At 42.4% G+C, this 17417-nt stretch overlaps 3 protein-coding genes across 4 annotated transcripts; 2 read left to right on the top strand and 1 right to left on the bottom strand.

Annotated features, from left to right (window-relative positions):
* Positions 1 to 566: 566 nt before the first annotated feature.
* On the top strand, positions 567 to 2764 carry sostdc1a (sclerostin domain containing 1a). The gene is made up of 2 exons (XM_037275129.1): positions 567 to 827; positions 1590 to 2764. Exons 1-2 carry the CDS (start codon positions 623 to 625, stop codon positions 2042 to 2044), a joined length of 660 nt encoding a protein of 219 aa, XP_037131024.1. The 5' UTR covers positions 567 to 622; the 3' UTR covers positions 2045 to 2764.
* A 778-nt stretch (positions 2765 to 3542) lies between these two features.
* ankmy2a (ankyrin repeat and MYND domain containing 2a) lies at positions 3543 to 16794 on the bottom strand. Its single transcript, XM_037275122.1, has 11 exons — positions 16728 to 16794; positions 16395 to 16459; positions 15944 to 16082; positions 15763 to 15861; positions 15488 to 15648; positions 15175 to 15389; positions 14969 to 15104; positions 14726 to 14854; positions 14488 to 14602; positions 14318 to 14404; positions 3543 to 4549 (listed from the first exon to the last, which is right to left on the bottom strand). The coding sequence occupies exons 1-10, from the start codon at positions 16792 to 16794 to the stop codon at positions 14337 to 14339; spliced, it is 1194 nt and encodes a 397-aa protein (XP_037131017.1). The 3' UTR covers positions 3543 to 4549; positions 14318 to 14336.
* crppa (CDP-L-ribitol pyrophosphorylase A) lies at positions 3653 to 13473 on the top strand. 2 transcript variants are annotated; one of them, XM_037275108.1, is made up of 10 exons: positions 3653 to 3922; positions 4399 to 4672; positions 4761 to 4910; positions 5405 to 5509; positions 5924 to 5969; positions 6042 to 6145; positions 6724 to 6801; positions 6901 to 6993; positions 7205 to 7321; positions 13203 to 13473. In XM_037275108.1, exons 1-10 carry the CDS (start codon positions 3690 to 3692, stop codon positions 13305 to 13307), a joined length of 1305 nt encoding a protein of 434 aa, XP_037131003.1. In that variant the 5' UTR covers positions 3653 to 3689; the 3' UTR covers positions 13308 to 13473. The 2 variants fall into 2 exon arrangements, with proteins under 2 accessions (XP_037131003.1, XP_037131004.1); XM_037275109.1 differs by lacking the exon at positions 13203 to 13473 and adding an exon at positions 11854 to 11940.
* Positions 16795 to 17417: the final 623 nt, after the last annotated feature.

Raw genomic sequence — 17417 nt, 5'->3', positions numbered from 1 at the left:
TTCTTTGACTTTTTTCTTTATGGGGTCTTCCCTCCGTCGTGAAAAATAAATGATGGTTTCCATAATGGACCTACGACTTCTCCATGAGAAGTACAATATCGCCACCTCGTGGACGGAAACTGCCAAAACAACTACAAGAATAAAATAATACAATTGACCAGCAGGTGTCGCTGTCGTTCCAGAAAATTAAACATACGTCCCGTCATTCAGAAAAGAAATAGAATAGATATGTAGATGGGTAGACAATAGCTATAGATGGATAGTTGCTTATTTAATTATTTTGTGAACTACATATGTCATTTAAAAATTTTAATAAAAATAAAACTTTTGGAACCTTTGGTTCATAGACTCACAAATTCTCAATCACTGTAATAAATAATCCTAAATATCGTAAAAGCCATGCTAATTTACGTTAGCCTTCCCAAGGCGTTTCACAATTCATGTTAGCATTAGTGCACCTTCATTAATATTGATCAAGTCTGTCAGTTTGCTTCTAAAATTCAATCCAAGAAGTGGGTGTACTCCAAGATAGTGAAGCACCTTGAAACCCCTCCTCCGTATAAAACCAGCTGCAGCATCCTTCTCTTCATTTCTAACTCTCTCCTCCTCCTCTTCTTCCACCATGCACCACCACAAGTCCTTCTCAAACTCACTGCTTTTACTTTGCATCCTGCTGAGGAGCAGCCAGGCCCTTAACAACGACGCAACCGAGCATGCGGGAAGCCTCTTCCTTCACGATGGCCCACCCCAGGAGGACGCAAAGCCGGGAAATGTATCCCTGAACCGGGCTCGGGCCGGTGGGAGAGCGGCGGGACAGGACAGAAGCGGTAAGATGAGATGAGTGAGAACCATGACTTCGAAAATGACTGAATGGTTCAACAAACATGATGGATTTATTTTATTTTTTTTGCTTTTTTAAAAGAGATAATGCAAAGATTTTTTTTTTTAAAGAAGTTTTTATAACTAAGTCCTTCCAAAAAGCCAACAAAGCACCTGCTTAGGGCGCCTAGACCACTAGAGGTCGCTAAAAACAATTAGTCAACAGATCACAGAATAGTATTTTAAACTCCTAATTAATTTGATAATGCAGTACTAGCAAACACACCACAAGTTCTCTTACTTTAAGTCATGTGAATTTCTAATGGCATAAAAAAAAATGGGAAAAATAAAAATGAATTTAAAAAAACTATTTGAAACCCACCTGATGTCATCACCGAGGTGAAGTCACTCTCTCTATTCATCAAACGCTGTCACGGAAAAGGAGCCATTGTCAGGAAGGCGTGTGATGTTGTCAATGGATGCCGGCTTCAATTACAGCAGGGGACAATTTGTAGCCTGCAGCAAAATTGAGGAAAAAGGAAAGCATTACTTTTGTTATAGTTAGCTGCCTGAAGAAGTCCTACTTTTTTTTTAATCGGGCATTGTGGAATCTCAACGACAAATCGTCCCAAACGTTCACATTTTCCAGCAGGCCTCAAATCTACCATGTCAGAGTTTTTATTAATGACGAAGCCATATGGGACTTAAGCAGCCAGGAGAGAGATGACTAAAGTGAGCTGTTGTCTTAAAAACTCAAATGTTCCCCTCAGAGCGAAGCCAGATGGGCTGCAGAGAGCTGAGGTCCACCAAGTACATCTCAGACGGCCACTGCACCAGCATCCACCCCATCAAGGAACTGGTGTGCGCCGGCGAGTGTCTCCCGGCTCAGATGCTTCACAACTGGATCGGCGGAGCCCGGCAGTACAAAAAATTCCGGACTCGCCATAGCGCGGCTAACAGCAGCGGCCATGACTGGCGTTGCGTCAACGACAAAACCCGTACTCAGCGCATCCGGCTGCAGTGCCAGGACGGCAGCACCAGAACGTACAAAATCACCGTGGTCACCTCCTGTAAGTGCAAGAGGTTCTCCAGGCAGCACAACGAGTCGGGAAATAAATTTGGGCCTCTGACGCCACCCCAGACGCTAATCCCGCACAAGTCCAGGAGCAGGAAGGTGATGGGAAAGAAGCACATGAGCCAAAATTGGCACCAGACTGCACCATGAGGAGTGGAGGCTTTGAGGCCTTGCCAATAGATTCTTTCATCATGTTTGTAAACAACAGGCAGGGCGGGATACTTACAGGTGGCAGAATGCAAGTGACATGAACTGAAAAAACATGACAAAAAATTGGGGTTGCAATACCAGAAATTCTCCAAAAGGCTAACGTTATAAGAAAACAAAACAAAAATCAAACAATTGTCTGCTAAAGCGTTTGCCACCTGGAAGTACACAAAAGGTCATGACGAAAAAGTCTATGTGGATTATGGCGTCGCTCAAAAGGCTGGACTTGATTTATGCCAAACTGGAGGAGATCTAAGGACTACCTTGCCATTTAAATAATGTGAACAGAAACTGTATTGAGAAAAACATGCATTGTCCTATGTAGTCATGTATTTGTGTTCATGTGTTTTTGCTGTCCAACACCAGTAAAACAATAAGGTTGCAAAATTTCAGGAATTTGGAAACTTTCGACAATAATTCATGTGAATTCACAGGTATTTAAAGGATGGGGATTTTGCATGGTGTCAGCTTATGACAAAACAAAATGTTCATAAATATGATCCTTAATTCCCGGTAAATTTCCATTATTTACCATAGAAGGTTTCCAAATTGAAATATTTCCAAGTTTCTCCATCTTAAATTCCAATGGAAATGTACCACTTATTTTCCACCTGTTTGCAACTACCTGTTTAAACCACACTTTGTGTATCAGTCAAAATTGGACTTTTCTTTCCAATTTTGTTTTTCCCTCCTCCAACCGTGTGTATAAAAATAATTATGTAATATATTCCATGTGGCTGTAATGTGTAGAAAAGCTTTGCCAATAAAGTTTTAAAACTGAAAATGAAAGTCTGATTGATTATCCCAAACACATATGTAAATTACGTAATGCATTCCAAACAGAAAAGAACAAAGTTAAATGAGTCAGGTTCAGGGTTAACTCATTAGTCAATTTAAGATTTCTACCATCTCGTGAGACTTCAGTTATGCATAATATTCCAGAGTAGAGTCATTAATTATTAACAATAATAATAATTATTATTATCATCATATAATTGTTCATATTCCAAGTCAACCAGTAAATATCATCAACCAAGACTAAAAGGTCATTTTTGACTGACAAGCGTCCAAACATCTCGCGAGATGTACGTAATACAATGTTATGACCGGAATCTCGCGAGAACATCCGCCAATCCGCTTTGTGAGTATAGTGTAAAGTTCCCTGAATTCACTTAATTTTAAGCGGAAATCACACATTTTTATTGCTACTAACTAAATTTTCTAGTTTATTTATCCACAGCTCGTGCTTTACGTTTTTTCTAAAGTACCGGATATAGTTTTGGTCCTGTTGAACTCTAGATTTAAGTCATTCTATGCTGATTTTACACCATACGGTAATTTTATTTGAATATATCAGTACTTGTTACACAAAGCAAACAATATGATTGACAACCATAAATATAGAGCAGCAAGAAGATGCATATAAAGCATCGTACTAATATTTTGCGACCCGAACTACTTTTATTTTGAATGTGTAGGGCGGAAGTAAAATGTTGCGCTGAAATTCAAGCTCCACAATCATCCAAATTAGAAATACATCCATACCTCTTCTATCAGGAATGTTGTATCGTGATATTCCACCCAGGAAATGATGGACGATCCCCGCGAGGAATCGGACCGGCCCGCACATCCTGAGACTTTCCTTTCCAGCCAACCCGAGAAAAACAATCTCGGAACGGTCACAGTTGGCGTAGACTTCCCGGTGTGTGTGGTTCTTCCTGCTGGAGGTAGCGGAGAGAGAACCGGACTGCAAACACCCAAACAGTTCTGCTTGCTACTTGGCCGACCGCTCATAAGCTACACCATTCAGGCTTTTGAGAGGTTTGCATACATTTTTAAAAATGGGAAAGTTCGTTCGTATGTCGGTGTATTAAACGGTGCAAGTCGAGTCAGTGGTTCATAACTCACGCTAAACACTAGAATTACAATATTTTTGCAGACTGTTTCACGATTTAAAACAATTTCCAGGTAATGGCTGTGGCGTAGCTTTGCCAAAATATTGCCAAGAATCAAAAATTGCATGCACATTTGTGCCATGCTGCATGTGTCTGTTATGCGACCAGCCCTAACCCCGCCCCTATTTCTATCTGGGGCAATGACGAGACCCGTTTTTGTTAGATTGACAACCAACTGCTCCCATTATAAAGTTATTATCAGAAGCTAATGCTGCTAATTATTTAGTTAAGATTAGGGACATATTTGAAAGGGGGATTCGATTTTTTAAAAAAATCCATAGCCATCTCAGGAGGCAGTTAAATGTCAAAACAGAGATGGGTGAAAATGGGATGTCCTCGTAGGGTATCATGGATCCGCAGCATCGTGGTTGTCGTGGCCCGAGAAAACATGGACCTGATGACGGACATCGTTGGGCGCTTCCAGCACACCAAAGTTCGGGTGGTGGCGGGCGGCTGCACGCGTCACAGGTCCATTTGTAATGGAGTCATGGCTCTAAGTGAGGAAAAGGAGGAAGAGATGCAGGAGAACAAGGTTGTCATCATCCATGATGCTGTGCGGCCTTTTGTGGAGGAGGACTTCCTGTATCAAATAACCATGGCCGCCCGGGAACATGGCGTGAGTAGACTTGTATGACTGGCGATGCACAAAATAACTAAACAGACGACAAATTAGATTGGTAAATGATTTCCTCTAACTGCCCCAGGCATCGGGGGCCATCCGACCGCTCGTCTCCACGGTGATCGCCACCACATCAGAGGGCTTCCTGGACCATTCGCTAGAGCGAGCTAAGTACAGAGCCAGCGAGATGCCTCAGGCCTTCAAGTACAACATCATCCATAGAGCCTATCAGAGAGTACGTAGACTCGATATGTGCAGTTGTTTTACGGTGGGCCATGTTAAAGCCCCCGAGCCGTATTTTGCGCACCCCAAGACAGACTTTAGTTTCTTGGGTGGAAAATATCACATCTGGCCAAGAAAAGTGAATGCCGCCAATGATGATGTTTTCATTGTGTTCCTCTGATGACGACAGTGGGATGAAAGGCGCCAGATTAGCGAGACGCTTTGGTGAAATATCAGCAGAGTGTTTTCACAAGACAACGGGATGATGCACGAGCAGACATTATTTTGCTGCTCTTTTGATGCTGTTTTGTCTTTGAGTGCTGTGTAATTTAATGCTTAGTAAGTATTTGGCCATTTTCTCTTTTGCCTGGGTCACTTTGTAAAAGTCGTTTCAAACTCCAGATGAAAAAACTCGCACACTTTTAAACACGATTTTTAAAGAACTCGTCTCAAGTATTCTGATTTAAAAATCAAATCATGTGTCAATTATTTTGGTTCCCTCCTCAGTGTACCGAGGCCGATTTTGACTTTGGTACCGAGTGTCTCCATCTGGTGCTGCGGTACTGCGCTACTAACGCCAAACTCATCGAAGGCCCGCCCACGTTATGGAAGGTGACTTGCTCGCGTTAATTTTCAATTCACCGAGTTAGTAAAAGGCTTTAATTTGATAGGCTTCTTTCTACTCCTTTTTGAACAAACATGAGTTTATTATAAAGGGGAAAATTATAATGCAACATCATTCTTTTTTATGTTCTATTGAGTTATCATTTTCGGTATTTTACTTTTTTCTTGTATTTCCTTTTTTTTTTTTTTTAATATTCAAAATAAAACATAGATAGATAGATAGATAGATAGATAGATAGATAGATAGATAGATAGATAGATAGATAGATAGATAGATAGATAGATCTTTGTCAGTCACATATGTACAACGAAATTTAAAAGTGCCAACCGATCAGCGCATGAAATAAAAAAATAAATAGAATAAGAGATAAAAAAACATTCATTCATTCATACTGAATTCAGGTCACCTACAAACGAGACTTGGCCGCTGCGGAGTCTGTCGTCAAAGGTGAGCTCCGTACTCTTTTGTTTTCCAAATTTGGAGAAGCTTTAATTTGCTGTACTCACGTTGTCCTTCCAGACACGCTATCTCAATCGGCCTGCGTGATCACAGACGGATGTTCGCGTGCGAGCCCGCTGGCCGACTCCCTCCACGAGGCCTTTTGCAGCCTCGAAATTCAAATCGTACGTAACCAACATGTCCGTGTCGCACGCGTGTAACGGGAGCATCATGTTAACATGAGCGTCATCCGGGTGGTCCGCTAGCGAAACAACTGGGCCTGTCTGTGGTCGCACAAGTAATGAAGTGTGACTGTACGCATGCGGGAAAAGCAGATGGCCGTCACATTTGCTGAACCGGACCGCACTTTTGTTTGATTAATTGTGGTACGGGCGGCCTTTGTTGCTCAGCTAGCTCATGTTACCGGCAAGCAGACAGAAGTCACATGATTTAAACCAGTTGGATTAAAGTTAGCGGTTCCGAAAATGACTGGACAAGAGCTGCAAAAAAAAAAGAATTTTGCTTTCGGACATGCGTTTTCCATTTTTGTTGGCGTTATCCAGAAGTGAGAATGACCGTGCCAGATGTTGAGTGCTTTTAGTCGGTGTTTATTTGCCGAGGGGCGCGAAGGCCCGCGTTTGACTGACATCCTCTTCTCTCGTCACGCGTTTCCTTCGCCAAGGCCAAACAGAACGCAAAGAATTAAACGGGTGACAAAAAGAGCTTGAGATGTTTCTATCGATGAAAACATTCTGCCTTCCAGAAGCTGAACATCATCCCAGATGTGACGGGAGACAACGTCAGGTATCTGCTCAAGGCCTGGAACTTCATCCAATTTTCTGTACGTTTACATTTTTGTGTCTTCAAACAAATGTATTATTTGGCTGCTTAACACAGAACAATCACATCTGCTCTTAAAGATTTTATTTTTTTTCTCCAGAGGAATGTTTCTGATTTGGCTAAAGTGGAGACCACGTTTGCAGCAGTGGAGAGAAGCGGACAAACGCTTCTTCACCCGGTGGTTGTCATTGTGGTGAGGAGTTAGTTATCACAGCTTTGGTCAGATGTTAGCAATCTGTGAAAAATGTTGGTGCCACAGAGGCTTCTTGGTTGAGGTTCGAATGTTTTGTCTGAAAAAATTTGATTGAAATGAAAGAGGTGCTTCAAGTCATGGAGTTTGGGTACCAGAGGTGGAATACAATTTTTTTTTTTTTTTTTTTTTTTTTTTTTTTTTTTTTAAACAGGTCCATCTAAGCACTCCGGAGCGATGGGCGATTGAACCGACAACCTTTACAGAGTTAGCATTAGCAGCTAAGCGCCGGAATATTCTCTTGTACGGCGTCCATGTGCAGCAGTCAAAGGTAAAGCTTTCATGTCTGACTTTTCCCATCTTTTTTTTTTTAAAGAGCAGCCAAACTAAACAGCTCTTTTGTACATGATTTATTTTGCTGTGTCTTTTCTTGATTGAATGCCTGTCGCTGTTTTTTATCAATGTCTTTGCGTTATCATTCTTAGGTCCAAAACAAATCATGTACCCTGGAATTAAAACATAATTCAGTTTCTGAAGACAGTTTGAATTAGCAACATGAAGTTTGGTGGGTATGTTTATAATGGGGAGACCCACAAAAAAAAAAAGTGTCAAGAAGGAATGCAGGAATGTTTTGGTTTGAAGCAGCCATTTAAGGTTCTTTAAAAGCAAATCCATGCCATAACTCCGTAAGCAAGCCGTCGAGGAAGACGTCGGCTCACTTTAAAGCACTTTGACCTCAACATATGTCATGAGAATGATCGGAAAGCTTGCGGTCGACCTCAGATCTCAAACTCATCATTTAGTAATTATTGCGGAATTATCGGACCGCAAGCTTCACATCAAGTCAAATCGGGACCTTTTTGAGGCGCGGGATGTATGTTCAAAGACAGGCTTTGACAGTAGGACAAATGAGGCTGATCTGTCTTCATAAATCAAAACTGCTGCGTGACTCAAAGTGACACATTTTGTCCCCCCCCCCCCCCCCCCAAAAAAAGGACAAGATGAAGAAGTTGTCTTCTCTGTGCTCACATCTGCCTTTGATTTGACAATCACGTTGGACGTTACGGTTTCCTTCTCAATTATAGAGACAAGGGAATCCATGGAAAGACATGGCGCAAAATACAGATTGGGATAAATCTCAATCTTTTATTATTTCAAAGAGATCATTTTTTCCAGAAGTACTGGCTGTGTCTATGGGGCAATAATCGCAATTTTCCAGAAAGCAGAGAAGAAAACTGGTCAAGAAGATTTTGAGCTTTAAGTCCCCACTTAATACCTCTGCCAGGGTGCTTTGGTTTGCGGGTCAATTTGCAGCACACTTGCGCCTCTGTCCAAAAATTAAGACATGACTTGGCCTTGGAGGAGGTCTTACATTCATTCTGGCCACATATTAATAATAGGGTGACGTTTGTGTTAATTTCCCGTCCAGTCTGGTTTCATATGAAAAAGACATTTTGAGAAGAGAACATGGGCTAATTTGCTAAGCACTGCCAAGTTAATGATGACGTTTGGTGGCTTTTCAAGTATTATATAATCTAATCTCAATTTGGAGGAGTTTGTGATCGCCCTTGACCGCCATTTTGAGAGTTTTGAGTCAAGAACTGATCGGAGTTAAGCCATATGTTTATCGCAATCAAACCGCACAAGACTTTGACATCTCTCTGAGGACACTAGGCGTGAAATCCGTCAGCCTCCTACTCTGACAACAGATCCCTCACCTAAAAAAGTCACACCCTGTTGTGAAAACGTGGGCGATATGTGTCACAGGATCCCTCCTCCTTGCGTTCAGTCCCTCTCGCCCTTGTCACCTTCTGAAAAGACACTTGTCAGTCTGATGTCAGACTGATGTATGGCTCTTGTAATCAACGCACTGAGAGCCCTGATGTTTACCCAAGCCCGTATTTCCTCTCCGGCCGGGAAATCCTAAACCTGAGAGGAGATTAGCCGACACGGCGAGGGGGCGGGGGAGAAAAGAGCAACGGAGAATGGAGACCAGGTCGGGTGAAAGACATTCTATTATCCCGGACCTGTTCACATCAAGGTCTGAAAGGCAGACAGGTGAAACCTGATCCAAGCCAAAGAATCTTTAAGCACCACAACCTCGGAGTTGCTGCCTGGTTTGGGTCAAGGGAGATTAGGGACAACTGGTGGTTTCAGCACACGCTTCACTAAATCCCTGCAGTTGTCCACCATGTGTCATGAACTTCTGGCGTTCAATGGCGAGGAAGGTTTATCGAAACCGCAAACATGTTTTTGAAGGGTATCCCCGCCCCCAACCAGACCAGGAATTGAAGGGATGTTGGTGTCTTCAGACGGAAGTGGTACGTGAACCATGAGGAACATACGCATGGTATCAAGATGGATCTTCCAGGCTCTTCTCTGAACGAGACATCTCCAGATGTGTGAAACCCCAGCGCCTCAAGTTGGCTCCAGGAAGGGTTCATACCAGACTGTGTTTGCTCAGCTTTGATATGTCAGATTAAAAAGATGGAACTGGATTTAGGCATTAGAACAGACAAGTGGAAAATTGGGTTCCAAAAGTGGAGTGTCGTGACATTTGTGTATGTTCCGACTCGTCGGGAAATATTTCTGACCACCCAGAGACTTTTTCCTGATGCTCCTCAGTTGTCAAGAATGCTCACCTTCCTCTTTTATTTGCAATTCTAACGGCCGAGAAGGGAAAATAACATTTCCGCATGTTTGTTCAGACAAAAGCAAATGCAACCAGATGCCAATCTGTCAAGATTTGATTGGATCTGCAGCTACGTCAACACCAAAACCGCTAACACAACATCACGCTGCAGTGGCAATCCTGATGACCACTTGCCACCCAACATGGTTTCCATCAAGGAAACTTCTAATTCCCGATATGTATAAGAATACCTCGTCGTGAAGACGCAAGTACGGTAAAAGGCCAAGTCGAATGCTTTAGTGGTTAGCTACCACGGTTCACCTGTTCTTGACTCCTCGCATACCTTCCGCAGTTGAGTGTTTCGGCTGTCGTGAAGTGATAAAAGTACAGGAACTAAAAGTCAGGTCATTTGAGAGTGTCTTTAACATGCTTGCATTCTGAATTGTCACTTCATCCATCACACTCTTGGCCTGCATGTTTCTGTATGGCCTCAACTAAACATCCAGCGGTTCTGCTCCTTGTTGAGAGGTATGCCCGTCGAAGTTCATACCTCCTCGCCGTCTAGTCTGTACGTTAAACGTGATGAACGAACTGTTTGTGTGAGTACAAACTTCAAAAGATCTTTAGTGAAAGGCTTTTTTTGAAATCAAAACTGGAATTACAGTAAGTCCCTTGAACCATGTAGTGTCAAAATCCAGCCTCGGTTATAATAAAAGCAGACTCAACTTCTTCCATTGACATCCGACGATGAACAAGGCCTAACAAACCGACATCCTGCCAGTCGAATCTCGTACAAAGCCAACATTTTTATTTGCCAGTGGAAATTTCCAAGCATCATAAATGACGCGTTCAACACCAAAACGAAAGCCTCCATCCATCAGAGATTCCGATCGCCGGTTACGAGGAAGTTCCGTCTTATTCCAAATGGCACCCTCCGAAACGAGCCACCAAGCGGGGAAGGAAAACCCCTTTTGATGGACTTGTGTACACATGGCTTTGACTATTCCGACGAAGAGCTTGAAGAGACCGATAGGGATCAGATACTGTATATATAGAACTGTCAGAGCCTGTGGAAAGCCGTTTTCCAGACGTAAATCAGCCTTGGCATTAATGCGACTGCGACTGAAGGTTTTGAATTCCTTATCTTTGTAAATCATCTCATCAAGGGATTGGCTGAGCTGTGTGTGACACGCATGAACTCTAAACCCCATTTTTCTCTCTAAGCCTTAAACTATCCGTGGTTGCTTGGGCACGAGATCTCCAGGCATACTGTATTTCCTTAGGGTTAGGGTTAGGGTTGGGGGGGCTTAATAGTAGACATATACAGTGCGGGAGCGAGGTACGGTGGCACTGAACTCAATCGATGCGTAACTGTCCGACTGTCAAACCTAAAGATATGAAGATGTTGGGTTGAATTTAAAGGCTTTGTAAATATAATTCCTAGCCCCCACAGTTTGGGCATCCCGCCAATGGTCTTGGTGAGCTGTTATTTAATTGGGACTCTTGGCTGGTCATGAAGGGGAAGAAGCTAAGTGGGAACCCTTGGGAGAGTGTCACTGGCTGACTTCCTAATTACCCAAAGAGACCTTTTTGGACTTGAAAGCGTCCATTGCGTTGGTGGCATTTGAGGATAGGGGCGACCGCTCGCTGTGTGGTCGACCAACCCCTCCGCACACAACTTTGCCTTTCAAAGAGCTGTCGCCTTGTGGCTAGCCAAAGTGGTCCATGATTGAAGTCTCATTGGTTAAAAAGTTGCAGTGTGGTGACATCAATAACAATAACAAGACCCTTTGCTTGTGTTTATGTATACGCCGCACATGGGAATGATTGGGAATGCTTTCGCTTTTAAGCTCGTGCCCAATCTTCCATCTACAGAATATTAAAACAATGCTGTCACCTCATTTGGCAAAAAATAGGCTATGCTCGGTTTCTTCAGCGAAAGATTTTTTTGTTGTTGTTGCGTGCTCGGTCTGTTTGCGTTGCTGCTTTGTATAAGTTAGCAGATGTTTTAAGTTATAATTACCACATCATCTATTCTAATTTATGCTATGCAAATTTTTTGCCTCTCAATGTTGTAAAAGATTCAAGAGTTTTTTTAAAAGTCACATGTTAAGAGAAAGGACATCAAAAAAAGATTGGATTAGTCCATAATGGACATGGCAGGGGATGAGCGGAAAATGTCCCGGTGTTAAGAGTTTATTCTAACACGCATTGCGGTCACACTCCTTCAGATTCACGCCAGTCAGTGATGACACTTCTGGCTCGGGACTCCGCGAAGTGAGGCTGTGTCGTGGCGGAAAGTACGGCAGTCTGGTAAAAACTGGAATCCAAATCTCGTAAAAACCAAGTGAACCTGATTTTTTTTTTTTAAAAAGTGAATCGTAACGTGGCTGGCTCTAAACAGGTGAGGCGTTTAGCCTTGAGCGCTTACTTTGCGGTTTCATCACGAGGATTTACAAAAAAAACTGTTTGGCTTGTGATGAAGACACGCTAATCCTTCCGAGGATCACGTTCCCCCCTTATTCCACGTCAGGAGTGGTACCCCCATCTCTCCGCCATCCACTTTTAGTCCCTTTGATGCCTCACTCGCTGTTGTTGTTTAGTAATTCTACCCTGAAGATCCCATTTTGGAGACGGACTGCTTGGTATTTATGTGCCACCGTGCAAACGACGACTTGATTCAATAACGCTTCACTTTGAAGCTTGATTCAAAGACTGCCTGCCTATCTGAAGTGGACGGAATTGAACGCGGAGTATAGATTCTCTGATCCTCCTTGGTGATCTTGACTTTGTTTTTTTTGTCTTCTATCATATGCAAATGACTCTTTAAAATGAGCGTTGACAAGAATAGCCGAAGCTAGCGGGGCTAACTGCTAGCTAGATCATTTTTGAGCATCTCATCTGCTAAATTCTCAGCACTTTAATATCTCTAAATGTCAAGGACTGAAATTTATTGTTTGCAATTAAACAGTAACCCTTTTTGGTGTTTTTGGGGAAAAAAATAAAATCAGGTACTGTGACCTCCTTCCCTGGTTGTGATTAGAGACTGCTTCGTGTCATTATCCACGGTCAAGCCAGATTATACGCTTCGCAATCACACCTTGTCACATGTACCTTAGTTGAAGCCTCATCTGTCCAAACCTTCAAAACAAACAAGATGTTTGGTCAAACTTTGACACTGCGCCGTTGACCGAGTAAAGTTTGTGTTTGTCGACTCATCAAACTAAAATGGCTGCTTCAAAATAAAAATGTCAGACATCCTGTGGTCAGGTTTAAAGTTCAATAAAAACCTAATGGGAAAAAAAAAAATGAACCTCAAAAGACTTTGGTGGCCGATTGTGTCGAGATGTGAAAATTTGAAAACAACAAAGCGTCTTCATTCGGTTGAAAATTGTTCTCATGTGTCGGAGGAAGAAAAGAACACGCAAGGCACGCACAAACTAAAGCGGATCATTATCATTAATCAGAACAATGAACTAATCATTACATTAGTCCAGTCATTCACTCATCACCCTAAATTGGTGCATTCATCTATTAGTCCAATGGCTCAAGTATCAACAATTTTATTTTTCTTTCCCAGGATGCCGAGCGCTGGGCAAGATCTTTGTCAAAAGTGGCCGAGCTGGCGTCAGCTTTGATTGGAGAGCGGAGCGAGGCTTTGGTGGGACAACTTCTACAAGCGTGACGAGCGAAAAAATCATTTTGGGTCGGCTCCACATTTAAATCGAGTGGGAAGCGCAAACTCTCACTCATCTCCTAAGCACGCCTCCACATCTTGATAGGAGTGTTTTTTCACCATGACTAATAAATTGACTTGGACATGTGGAATTGGCGGAATGTCCCTTTAATGCTCTCCAGACTAATGCTTTTCTTTCATTGTATGATGCATGTTGAGAAAAAATAAAATAAAATCTACATATGCTTTGCATTTCTACATTACAGTATTCTATCAACATAAATCCACAAAATAAAGCAGTTTATATATTTTTTTATTTTGTCAACATTTTTAAATAAAATTAAAATGTTTTCTATATGTTCTTAGATCTATTTTTAAGAGCAAATCATGGTTTATAAAAAGTAAGCATTTTAAAGTAGTTTACATATTTATAAAGATGGAATAAAAGTGAAACCGTTTAATTTTTTTTTACGTATTGTCACATTTCTAATAAACAGTGTTGGTAATTAAAACTTGATTTATTCGAATTTTGTCCTTTCTACAGACCTGCACTTAGTGAATTTTTAGTGAAACGCTGCTCTCTGGCAGGACTAAAATGGTCATTGCAACTATGTATAGTTGATTGTCTAGGAAGTAACCCAACACACGTCTCACAGAAAAAAAAAAAAGACTCAATAAATATAAAGAAAAATGTCTATACTCCAGAACTCACCTCACCAAGTAGACTTTCATGGACCTTAAGTCTTGTTTATTAAGTGAAACCTGACGCAACACTAATAAATGCACATACAGTATGATACTGTTGTTATAAATATTTCACAATGTACATATTTTGTCGAGTCGTGGTTCTCCCGAGTTTGTCCTTTTTTTTTTTTTTTTTGTCTCTGCTCCACTCAAGACTGACTCAGAGTTTCTCACCGGACAAAATGGATGCAACGACCTCAAAATGTCCGCCGGAGCCTCAAGTGGTTTGGATTTTTGTTGTGTTCAACGAGTGTCGTGTTTTGTTGCGTACACACTTGTTTGGGTGTCCTCGGTCTAGCTGTTGGTGTCCACGTTAAGCTGCTTCATGGACTCCGAAGCCTCCTCAATTGCTTCACTCTCCTCTAAAATGCAACACAAATTTTATTATTATTATTGTGTATAATAGCCATCAACTTTGTGTCTTTTCGTAATTGATGAGACCAACCGGCGACTTGATTGCTTTGTGCTTGGTGCTGCTCTCGCTGCTCTTGAAGCTTCTTGCAGACTTTCTTGTGTGTGAACCAGTGCAACTTTTGACACGCTTGGCCGCAGTAGATCACCTGGTTGACGAAAAAATTTTCAAAAGATTAAATAAATGTCGCACTAAATATTGTTACCTCAATAATGCGGGATATGATGACACTGTTTGTCGTGAGGTATCCAAGATAGCAATGAGCACTCACCACTTTACAAATGGAGCATCTTTTCTGGGCTCCTTTGTCTCCGCACGTGGTGCAGAACTCTGCGTCCATGAAGCCGACTTGACCTGTGATGGCCTGCGTCAGCACCGATAGAGCTGTGGGGTCATTGCCCTGAAAAAATTCTGGGTTTAAATGACTTGAAATACCATTTAATTGTGTTTCTAAAGAAGAAAACCACTTTGTTGTAGAAAAGCATGACGCAAAGGAATATAGTGGTGAACTCACGATGGCGACGGGGGCGATGCTGCGCACCAGCTGCTGCAGCAGCGTGGCGTCGCAGTAGGGGAACTTGCGCACGCATTCGCGGATGAACTTTTCCTGGTACACCGGGAAGCCGTCGCTTTCTCGGCCTTTCAGAAGACTACGAGGGGGGAAACAAAAAGTCGCTTTTCAACCCTGCAGAGAAAACATAATAAATCAGGGTCGCCGACCTCTTGATGAGTCCGTCCAGCTGGTCGTCGTGTTCGTTGAGGAAGGAGGCGCACTTGGCCAGCACGCAGCTGATGTAGTGCATCTTCATGGCTAGCACTTCGTTCATGTCGCGCTGCTTCGTGCACTTCTCGCAGATGAGCTCCATCACTCGACGACACTTGTCCAGGGCTGAGGGCGAGGCCAGCAAAGGGTTCTCCTTCACCAGCAGCACCATCTGACGCCAGAAATTATGGCATGACAACAGAGGCTGTGTCTCGCTTCACAGCTTTCACATTACTGTTTGCTAAGAAGTTAATCACGCTGTCTTGTTACCTTAACAGGGTTGAGGTTGGTCGTCATGATGATCTTGTGTAAGGGTCCAGCTAGCTTAGGCGGTAATTTGGGTTCCTCCTCCAGACCCTGAACTTTGGTGTAGTAGTCAAGTCGGGCACGAGAAAAGAAGTTGTTAATCACCGTCACGCAGTCGTGTTGACCTGGAAGACAAGAGGATTCAAATCAATTCTAAAATTTTGATAAATATATTAGAAGTTGCCTGACTCTAAACTAAGAAAACTTGAAAAAAAAAAAAAAGGTTAGTCGGCACATACCAACAAAGGCGGCCATCTGTGCTGCGGTCCTGCCTACAGAGTTGACCACGTCCGTCTCAGCCCCAGCGTCCAACATCATCCACGTGATGTCCGTCTTCCCTGTGAGCACAAACAAAAACGACTGTGGTTGGCGTGCGAGTGATGTGGCGCATACATTTCACCTTTTTAGCCATGGACCAACCTGAGAGTCCGGCGAACATGAGCGCAGTGTATCCGTGCTCGTGGTGGTTGCAGTTGACGTCGGCGCCGAGCCTCAGGAGCAGCTTGCACATGTCGGCTTTGCCCTTGTAGGCGGCGTGCATCAAAGGCGTCATGCCGTACTACGCCGGGGAGAAACAAGATGAGAAAACATGCTTCCAACATCTGACTTTGACACGGGTATAGAGATTGAAAAAGGAAGTGAAGGGTTCTTCTACTCCTCCTTGAAGGACCCCAGTGGCTCCTTGTCACATGCGTATTGCTCACAGAAAACAAAGACATGGCCGATGTGTTCTTTTCCCACAAAATAAGCTGGAGGCTTGATTATCCAACATTGCTATGTAATTTCAGTCAGCAATAATGTTGCCGAATAATTGTAAACTCAAAAGAATAGGCTTATTACAGCTGTGAAAAGTCAAATGAAATATTCTTACTTCATCCAAGCAGTTGACTCTGACATCTTTGCAGCCCAGAAGTCTGGAAGCCTCTTGGACATTTCCTGCAATTCATAAAGGTGAATAATATAAATTAAAAGTGTTGTTGAAGTTATGAAGCTAAATAAGCCAGAATGCTGTGTGGACTCGAAAGCTCCACGTAACGCAATACTATTCTACACCACTATAACCACAGCCATAACTATAACTAGAAACGCTACAACGTCAATAAAAAATACAAATTAAAAGTTTATAATAGGGGATTTGGGGTGGCGTATCATACAAGCTAACTAGTGTTAGCCACATTGCATTGCATTGTGGGGGATTACTTACCTGTCGAAATAACGTCAAACAACTCTTTTTCACTAGGGGACAAGTCTCCTTTCTTGGCCGCGGACATTTTGGCGATGTACAATGGCGAGAGCACTCAAATAACTCGAAACAAGTAACGACGAACTCCTGGTTGTTTAAAAATATGAACACGGTGCCTCGGTAGATGGTCGGGCATGGGTAGCAAGACTAGCTCAGCTGTTGCTGTCAGAGAATGTACCATCATTTATTCACAGCGGGGGGAATACAATTAATCTGGGCGTACTATACAGCTATATAACGGACAAAAAATTGACACAAATTATTAATATTTTGTCAAATTTAGTTTGAAAACTCTAGATATACTCCACTACGTCGTTGAAATGTTAGTTTAAACGCATTTTAATCGGATGTATGTCCCCTGCTCTTTCGATGAACTACTCACGCCCATCCATGACGTTCCAGAAAGTTCATTCAATGAGGTGAGACGTTCAATGAAAAAGGGATTTTATAAATCTGAAAAAAAAATAGAAATATTCAGGAATGATATTGACCTAAAATGACTACCAATAAAGTACTACCAATACATTTTGGGGTTGGAAGTGCACTTGCATTTCAAATATTTTCGTTAACTCAAGAACAAAAAAGTACTTGTGTATGCGTCATAGTGAGTCAATTCAAATATTAATGAAGTGCTGCCACCTACCGAAGAAA

This window comes from Syngnathus acus, chromosome 16, assembly GCF_901709675.1.
Source record: "Syngnathus acus chromosome 16, fSynAcu1.2, whole genome shotgun sequence".
Taxonomy (NCBI): Eukaryota; Metazoa; Chordata; class Actinopteri; order Syngnathiformes; family Syngnathidae; genus Syngnathus; species Syngnathus acus.
This window is presented reverse-complemented; position numbering and strand designations above follow the sequence as displayed.

What these genes read in the sequence shown, in the direction of transcription:
- ankmy2a (XM_037275122.1), bottom strand. Translation starts at nt 16,794, where the DNA reads ATGTCCGCGGCCAAGAAAGGAGACTTGTCCCCTAGTGAAAAAGAGTTG. An exon ending in GCATCGCCCCCGTCGCCATC is followed by an intron (nt 14,855 to 14,968) that starts GTGAGTTCACCA and finishes GAATTTTTTCAG; the next exon opens with GGCAATGACCCCACAGCTCT. An exon ending in GATGCTCCATTTGTAAAGTG is followed by an intron (nt 14,603 to 14,725) that starts GTGAGTGCTCAT and finishes TTCGTCAACCAG; the next exon opens with GTGATCTACTGCGGCCAAGC.
- crppa (XM_037275108.1), top strand. Translation starts at nt 3,690, where the DNA reads ATGATGGACGATCCCCGCGAGGAATCGGACCGGCCCGCACATCCTGAG. An exon ending in TGCGGAGTCTGTCGTCAAAG is followed by an intron (nt 5,970 to 6,041) that starts GTGAGCTCCGTA and finishes TTGTCCTTCCAG; the next exon opens with ACACGCTATCTCAATCGGCC. An exon ending in TCCATGTGCAGCAGTCAAAG is followed by an intron (nt 7,322 to 13,202) that starts GTAAAGCTTTCA and finishes TTTCTTTCCCAG; the next exon opens with GATGCCGAGCGCTGGGCAAG.
- sostdc1a (XM_037275129.1), top strand. Translation starts at nt 623, where the DNA reads ATGCACCACCACAAGTCCTTCTCAAACTCACTGCTTTTACTTTGCATC. An exon ending in GGCGGGACAGGACAGAAGCG is followed by an intron (nt 828 to 1,589) that starts GTAAGATGAGAT and finishes TGTTCCCCTCAG; the next exon opens with AGCGAAGCCAGATGGGCTGC.